The following is a 9545-nucleotide window of genomic DNA, read 5'->3' as shown; positions in this document are numbered from 1 at the left end:
GACAGCAACTTGTCTGTTCCCCTTCCCCCAATTCCCCAGCACTGTTCCCATCCCCACAATTCCCCAATAAAAATCTTAAAAAAAAAATAAAAAAAAAGAATGTTCCTGATTAAGTGGTAAAACTTAAAAATGGTATTAAATCCTAACCCTTCAACACACATCTAATTAATATTCTGTGTGACAAAATGTGAAGTACACATAAAGCATTTCTGCAATATACAGAAGTATCGTACTTTTTATTAACATGATGCATTTTGTTTCTTGCTGCTTTGCAGGTAGATGTAAGTATAAAATTATGGAAAAATGGATTTACAGTCAATGATGACTTCAGAAGTTATTCTGACGGGGCAAGTCAACAGTTTCTGAACTCCATCAAAAAAGGGTAAGCAATCTTTGTAAATAGGAGGATATTTTAGGCATGTTCATGTGGAAGAACCCTTTTTAATGTTGTTTACACATCCTGTAAGGATTCTTTTTCTTTTATAAATTCAGATTTTCATAGGATGGGTTTTCTTAAGAGAGCCACAGTGACAATTTTGAAAAACGTGTAGGAATTTGAATTCTGATCAATCCAAATCTGACTTAAATTAATTCACTTTGCCAAGTATTAATACCACATCCTAGTTGTTATTTAATATTTATGTTTGAATGTTTAAATACCTTTAGAGTCTTTGACTTGTGATTTCCATTGCCTGTAATGTTTATTATACGTTTGTGATTCTGAGCGTTATACATGCTTGTCTTAGAAAAATTTTGAAAGTATTAAGAACTTGAAAATCACCTATAATTTCATTACCCAGAAGTAACTGCTATTAACATTTTTGTTGAATTTCATTCTGGCATTATCTGTGCATGGGCTTACATATAACATGCATATATTTATTTTTTAAAAACGCTTTTGAATTTATCTTGAAATATTTGAATATATTGGCATATTATTTTATCACAGTGATGACCCATAATTTTTGTATATACACTTAGTTGTTGGCAGTTTAGGTTCTTTCTTAATTTTACCACTATAAAAAATATCTGTGACTAATTGGTTGTTAAAAAGTAGTTATGGGATTAAAAAAAAAGTAGTTATGGGGATGTAGGGTATAGCATAAGGAATATAGTCAATAATATTGTAATAACTATGGTGTCAGATGGGTACTAGATTTGTTGTGGTGATAGATGGGAAGGGGTGGGGGCAGGGTGAAAAAGGTGAAGGGATTAAGAAGTACAAATTGGTAGTTACAAAATAGTCATGGGGATGTAAAGTAAAGCATAGGGATATAGTTAATAATACAGTAATAACTATGTATAGTGCCAGGTGGGTACTAGACTAGTCAGGGGATCACTTAAATTGTATACGTAAATGTCTAACCGTTATGCTATACACCTGAAATTAATATAAAATAATAGTGAATGTCAACTGTAATTGAAAAAGTGAAAGGCAGGGGGAAAGGTGAAGAGGAATAGGAGGTTCAAATTTCTGGCACAAAACAAATTATGGAATGTAATATACAGCAGAGGGAATATAGTCAGTAATATTGTGATAGCATATAGTACAGCGTCAGATGGTTGCTGAACTTATATCATGGTGATCACTTCTTTAGGTATATAAATGTTGAATAACTGTTGTATATATCTGAAGCTAATAAAATATTGTATGTTAGCTATATTTTTAATAAAAATCTTTTAAAAATATATCTGTGACTATCTTTGTATTTAATTTTTTTAAATAACAGCTTTATTGAGATATAATTATCCTACCATAAAATTCATCCCTTTAAAGTGTATAATTTATTATTTTTTTTAGTATATTCACAGTGTACAACCATAAGAACATTTTCATCACCCCGAAAAGAAACCCCGTATTACTTGTCATTCTCCATTTTCCCCTCTGCACAGTCCTACACAAACACTAATCTACTTTCTGTCTATGGATTTGCCTATTTATTGTCAAGTAGTGTTTCATTGTATGGTTATATCCCATTTAGTTTATTCATTTACCAGTGGATGGACATTTGGGTCATTCCCACGTTTTGGCTATTGTGAATAATGCTGCTATGAACATTCGTGTACAAGTTTTTGTACGGACAGATGTTTTCACTTCTCTCAGGTCTAGGAGTGAAGTTGTTGCTAACTGACTATGTTTAACTTTATGAAGAACCACCAAACTAGATTCCAAAGTGACTGCACCGTTTTACATTCCCACCAACAGTGTATGAGAGTTCCAATTTTTTCACATTCTCACCAACACTGGTTAGTGTCAGTTTTTTTTAATTATAGCTATCCTAGTGGATATGAAGTGGTTTCTCATTGTGGTTTTGCTGTGTATTTCTGTAATGACCAGTGATGTTGAGCATCTTTTCATGTACTTATTGGCCATATGTGTATCTTCTTTCAAGAAATGGAGTCGTTATTCAGCATAAAAAAAAATAAAATTTTACCATTTGCAACAACATGGATGGACCTAGAGAATGTTATGCTAAGTGAAATAAGTCAGATGGAGAAAGACAAATACCATATGATCTCACTTATATGCGGAATCTAAAGAACAGAATAAATGAGCAAACTAAACAGAAATAGACTAAGATATAGGGGAAAAAAAACTGAGAGTTGCTAGATGGGAGGGGGGATGGGGATGGGGGAGAAGGTGAAGGGGTTAGAAAGTGCAAATTAGTAGTCACAATACAGCCATGGGGATGTGAAATACAGTTTGGGGAATGTAATCAATAATGTTGTAAAGATTATGTAGGGTGCCAAATGGGCACATGACTTATTAGGGAGATCACTTCATAGACTGTGTAGATGCCTGACCAATGCACTATACATCTGAAGCTGAAGTAGAATAATACTGAATGTCAACTATAATTTCACAGAATGTAAAGTACAGCATAGGGAAAAGAGTCAATGGAATTGTAACAGCTATATATGATGTCAGAGGGGTAGGTTATTGGGGGGGGTATCACTTTGTGAGGGGTGTAAATGTCTATTACGTTGCTTTGTACACCTGAAACAAAAAAAAAAGAGAAATGTCAATTTAAATACTTAGTCCATTTTTTTTCTTTGCCTACTTTTAAAATTGGATTATTTGCCTTTTTGTTGAATTGAGATAGTTCTACATATATTCTGGACACAAGTCCCTTATCAGATATATGTTTTTAAAATATTTTTTCCCAGTCTTTGTGTTGTCCTCTCATTTTCTTGATGCTGTCCTTTGAAACACAAAAGTTTTAAATTTTGATGGGGTCTGATTTATCTGTTTTCCCTTTTGTTACTTTTGCTCTGGCATCATATCTAAGAAACTATCACTTAATCCAAGGTCTTAAAGATGTATTCCTATGTTTTCCTATAATTGTGTTTAAATTTTGACCAATATTTCTGATAACTTTCAGGATAGATTGCTGGAAAGAAAGCTAATGAATAAAAGGCATGAACATTCTTTCAGCCATTGATGCTCGTATTCATGCTTCTGCTTTCCAAAAAAGATATACAATATTAAATTTCTATCCCCATGACACTCTCTCCTTAGTGCATGTTTTTAGGTGTAACATCAGTTTACAATGCAAAGCCCCTTTTTTGGTCAGTCTTTATTTCAGATAGCAGCCAATTTGCAAAGTATATATACACATACGAAAGGTTGGACAATTAAGTTGATGAACTTTCCACCACGTAAGTGCACGTGTAAGTGGTGGAAAGTTCGCCAACTTAATTGTCCGACCTTTCGTATGTATGTCTGTGTATATATATAATGTATATACAGATATCAAATTTCTTTATAATATATAATTAATTTTGAATCATTTTCAAATTTACACAAAAGTTGGAAGTATAGTGCAAAGAACATTTTTTCCTAAAACCATTTGGGAGTATGTCGCTAGAGTGATGCCTCTTTAAGCAATTGCATTGTCTTACATAACCACAATACAACCATCTATTGATATATTACTACCATTTACTTCTCAGACTTGATTTAAGCGTCACTGTTTGTCTTAATATTGTCCTTTATAACAAAAGCATCCAATTCAGAGTCACACGTTTTATTTAGATGTCATGTCTCCTTAGTCTTCACAATAGAACAGTTCCTCAGTTTTCTTTAATTTTTTTTCTTTTTTTTTATAACCATAACACTTGAAGATTATAGACCTGGATAATATAGAATGTCTCTCAATTCAGTTCTATCTGATTTTTGTCTTCATGATAAGATTAAGATTAAACATTGTCAATAGGAATATCACAGAAGTAATGCTATCCTGACTTTCATAGTAATTGACTTTTTGCTTTTCTTGATAGTTTTACCTTTGCAGCATGGATCCCTAAACACTGTGATATCATCTTATTTGTTTTTTGAACATTATGTTAATGGAATGTGTTTATGTTTTGTGTCGCCTCAGCTTCTTTGGGATAGTTATCTATGTTGTTACAAATAGCTATAGTTGGCGTGAATGCGAGAAGCAATGTAAGAAAGATGGATAAATTTGATTATGTAAATATTAAAAACTTATATATATTTATTTACTAAAAGACACTATATACAGTCAAGACAAATGCCAAACTGGGAATACTTGTTACACATATGTCATATAAATGGAATATATGCACAATTCTTACAAATCAGTAAGAAAAAATGGAAAGAATGTGTTTGTACCATTTGACCTACTTTATAACAGAATCATAGTGTGCTTTTGGTAAAAACAAATGACATTCATATACTAACATGGCAAAGGTTTCTGTGGTATATTGCTAAAAGAAAGCAGTTTGCAGAATACAGAATAGTATGTATGGATTGATACCATCAGTGGCAAAAAATAATAACTATGTGGAGTTTTACTATATGTATAGAGAAAATCTAGGAGATGCAACATCAGAGTTTTATTAAAGTGAGAGTGGTATTATAAGGACTGACACTTTCTAAGTTGATATGTGTTTATATTTTTTATGCCTTATTTTTATAAAACAAGCATGTATTATTCCTAAATAAAAAAATTTGAAATGTGACATACAGAAAAGTACACAAATCACAAGTCTATATTAACAAGTTTGTATTATTGCAGTTATCAGAAAAAATCATTTTACAAAAGTTTGTTAAAATTAGTAATTTGTTAAAAATGTCACCGTGTAAGATCATTGCTTACATATCAAGTATATTCCATAACGTTGTAAATTTTCAAGTGCTCATTAGAAAGGACCCTACCTCTAAAATATCCTAAGATTCAACAGGTGTCTGCCCAAGTTCTGCTGTGCAGCAGGCCTATGTTTGTGAGTAAAACAGAAGAGAGGCATTTGTGGTATTCTAGACGAAGCCCCAGAGTGAGTCCAAGTCCTGCATTACTTAAATCTCTCTATTAGGAGGATGAAATGTGAAAGCATTTTGTAAAATTCTAACATGTTTCGTGTATTATTTGTCATTTCCAGAGTCAATCTATGTTTTCACTTAAAAATTGAAATGAGAGTTTGATGTTTCTAGCACATTTTTAGTCCTATGCAGACGACTATAAAAATGAAAATGATCAAATTGTTTAAATTTAGCAACATAGAGTCATCAAATATCTCATGACTTGAGTACTGTTCTAGATACTGTTGAAGAACTCAAGCTGTTCATGAATTTGTAGTCTTAAAAATTACTCTATATTGTTCTTGACTTTTGGTATTCGTACTGTTTAACTATATTTTTGTAAAATGCATTCAGTTTTTTTATTGTAAAGAATGTTCTATGCCTTTTATTCCTGTATATTTCTCAATTCTTTTTGCATATAGAATATGAAAAAACATATTGGGAGCTTTTATCACTTTGTTTCTTTACCTTCCAAGGGAATTACCTTTAGAATTACAGGGAACTTTTGATAAAGAGGAGGTGGATGTTAAAGTTGAAGATAAGAAAAATGAAGTATGTATGTCAACGAAGCCTGTGTTCCAGCCCTTCTCAGGACAGGGCCACAGACTGGGAAGGTGAGTAGGCTCCCTATCTGTGGTTTCCATAGTCAGCCCGTCACTATATTACTGCACAGACAACATATAGGCAGTTTATCATTTCTCCCACTGGAAATGAGATTTTTCATGTTAACGTTTATGAGGACTTCTAAATTATATTTACTTTAGTGTAAATTAACTTATGCTGGCAGTACACTGAAAAATCATGTAGGCTTTTTTGATTGATCAAATCAAAAGGGCCTGGCTTATTGAGGACATTAGGCAAAACTGGATGGATGAATCATTTTTTCTCCCTCACTGCTACCACTTGAGCTTACCATTAATGTTACGGAGTATATGTGCTAGCTTTCAAATATAGGGTTCCATTTTATACTTACCAGTCTTCATTATATCTATGCCTTATGACAGAATATGCAAGGAGCTTGGATATGGGATCACTTTTATTTTTATGAATTCTCATATATTAATTGTCAAGATTGGTTAAGATATATACATGTCCATCCACACATATAAAAATATCTGGATGTGACTTTCGAAATGATCAGGAAATACTTTGTTTCCTTTCTTTTCCTTTATAAATCAAGGACTAATCTCTACAGAGAGCTTATCGTTTCTTTTAGAAATTTTAACTTGGGGAATAGGTAAAGGTAAAGTCCATATTATTACCCAAATAATACTACTAACAGTATATTTATGTAGCACTCTACATGCTTGCAAATTACTTGGATATGCATAATTTCATTAAATTTCTACAATCATATGGGCATAAATAATATTTATGTTATTGAGGAAACAGCTGTGACTTACTAAAATCTTTCTAAAAGCTATACTTAATATAAAATTTTATAGTAATTGTTTAATGATAAAGTTCTGCTTAATGAAAAAACATGCATCTGACTTTGTTGTCTGGATTTTTTCAGCGCCACACCAAAAATTGTTTCTAAAGCAAAGAGTAATGAAGTTGAAAAGAAAAAGAATTTGTGTGCTGTCCCACTAAACAACCTGGAACCCAGCACTAGTATACAGATCTGGTTAGCCAATGGGAAAAGGATTGTTCAGAAATTTAACATTTCTCATAGGTGAGTCTTTCATTATTTGCCTGATTTTTTTCCCCCTAAGTTTAAATTTCATTTCTTCTTTTCAGTTCAGTGGAGTTCTTTTTAAGAACTAACCAAGGATCTTAATAAACTGTTCTCTAAATACAATATATCATGACAGTGGAAATTCTTGGACATTTTATGGCTTATCATTCTTATCATTTGACTAGTTTTCCCGTTTGGATACCTAATTTTAAAAGAATTATTTTTAATGTTTTAAATTCGATCATTAGCATTATGTACATATTTTTCTGTTCATGGAAAAAGAATGAAAATACAGAAAAGTACTGAAAGAAATTGAAGTCAATTTAAATTCCATCACCCAGAGATAATCACTATTATCAGTCTAATAGATTTTTCCAGTCTTTTATCTCTTCTTAATTTCCTTTTCATTTTAATTAAAAACAGGAACATACTGTATATAGGTTTCCTTCTTTATTCAAAAGCATTTTAAAATTTTGGGGGAAATGTTATACATATTAAAATATATACATTAATATATATATATATATCAATATTTATAAATAGTGAAAATAATAAAACACATATGTATTATACTACCTAGCCCAAAACATACCAATATACCTTATGTGCCTTTCCCTGATCATACCTCTTTCCTTCTGTGCAAGAGATAAACTCTGTTCTAAATTTGTGTTAATCATTTTCTGCTTTATTCATAGTTTTACCAAGTACATATATTTCCCTAAAAAATGAGTTGTTTTGCTCATTTTCAAATAATTAGTTTAAGTTTTATAACAATCATAAGCATACAGAAAAGTTTTGAGAGCAGTATAAAGAATTTTTTTTCCTAACCATTAAAGAATAAGTTGCCAATCTGATTACCCATCACCCGAAATTCTTCAGTGTATGTTTCCTACAAACAAGGACATTATCCCACATAACTACAATTCAGCCATCTTTAGATGGAAATTAATATTGATACACTTTTACAACTAATATTGGGACCCTACTCAAGGTTTGCCATTTAATCCGTTATCCTTTATACCCAAAGCCATTCAGAATCACACATTTCATGTAATTGTCATGTCGCAGTTTGAAATAATAGTTCCTTGGTCTTTCCTTGATTTTCATAGCCTTGACAGTTTTTAAAATTACAGGCCAACTCTCTAAATTGGATGGTTTCTCCTGATTATATTTATGTTACTAATTTTGGCAGGAAGGTCACAGAAATGATGCTTTGACCATCTCATTGCATTCTATCAGGTGGTATCATTTAATGCCCAAACGTCCCAGATATAGTCAATGGAGCCTCCTTAAAACTTTTGACATGTTCATATTATTCTTTGAGCATTTCCTTATTTTCTGGCTCAAAATTTTTTTCCAGGTTCATTCTTTTTCTAAGAAGCCCTGGTCCTTTTTAGTAGGCAGTGGTATTGAGAAGCCAGAATCTGGGTACCAGCTATACTGACTGTTGCTACTTGGATGCCAGCACTCCCAGGCCCTCTGAGTGGACAGAGCTAGAGGTGTCTATGCACAGGCATATATACGTACAGAGGCATGCAGATTTACATCTGTCTTTCTGTATCTTTGCATCTCAGAAACCATGAGTTCACAGATACCTCCAATTTCAATCCACCACGACCCCAGGGTTTTTTTCTAGTTTTCTTCTTCCCATATTTGTAACTGACTTCTCCCACAGTGAGAAGCCTAGCACCGCTTATTCTCAATATGTTTCTTTATTGGTCAGTTCTTCCATATGTAACCCATCTCCTTTTCCCGCTGCTGCCCCCTCCCCCACATGGAAGCCCCCCTCACCTTGCTTGGCCTTTAACTCTCCCTTTGGTTCTCATGCAGATCCTTCCTCTTCCTGCTGGGTCTCCCACACATCACCCCAGGCCGCTTCAACGCCCCATGCCAATGACCTCTTCACCCTCTCGGGCTCTGCTCTTCTGTACTGCCTCTCCTCCCCATGCCTGGGCGCGCCCTTTACCCCTCTCCTGTTCTGATACAACGCAGTTGGCTGTTCCTCTGTATGAACGCTCCTTTTATTCTGCTTGCGACAGCCTGCTCTGTGCCACGTCTCCCACCCCTCAGTTTGGAGATACTCCTCACCCCACTTGGCTTCTGACACTCTCCCCTGCACAGCTCTTCCGTGGGGACACACTCCTAGCCATGCCTGTGCGCAGAACGCCCCCCTCCCCTCCCCTTCATGGACGCCCTTCTTGTGTAGGTCAGGCTCTGACACCACGCTGGGGGGCAGCGTTCCACGTGGGTAGCTCCGGCTCCTCCCTCTAGGCCACCACGCCTCCCTCGCGCTTCTGCCCTGGATGCCACCCATGTCCTGCCCTCCTAACATGACCTCGGGACTGGGTTGCTCAGTGAGGAAAGGAAGAGGCAGTTGGGTTTTTTTTGAACTTCATAGGAATGGAATCATACTTGATGTATTCTTCTACAACTTTTCTTTCTTTTTTTTTTTTTGCTTAGTATTAGGTTTTTGAGCCTCCATCCATGTTGATGTCTGTAACTAGCTCATTCATTTTCATATAGTCCATTATATGAAAATAATTA

General features: G+C 34.1%; 1 protein-coding gene across 1 annotated transcript in view; it reads left to right on the top strand.

The window, feature by feature from the left end:
• The window catches only part of UBXN2A (UBX domain protein 2A), a 34425-nt gene that overhangs the window by 18068 nt on the left and 6812 nt on the right, over nt 1-9545 (top strand). The window contains exons 3-5 of the mRNA XM_019659428.1: nt 276-382; nt 5800-5937; nt 6840-6998. Coding sequence (XP_019514973.1) covers nt 276-382; nt 5800-5937; nt 6840-6998 — 404 coding nt within the window. The remainder of the gene's footprint in view (nt 1-275; nt 383-5799; nt 5938-6839; nt 6999-9545) is intronic.

This window comes from Hipposideros armiger, unplaced genomic scaffold (genome assembly GCF_001890085.2).
Source record: "Hipposideros armiger isolate ML-2016 unplaced genomic scaffold, ASM189008v1 scaffold_0, whole genome shotgun sequence".
NCBI lineage: Eukaryota > Metazoa > Chordata > Mammalia > Chiroptera > Hipposideridae > Hipposideros > Hipposideros armiger.
Note: the sequence above shows the minus strand (reverse complement) of the source record. Positions and strands in the feature narration are given on the sequence as shown.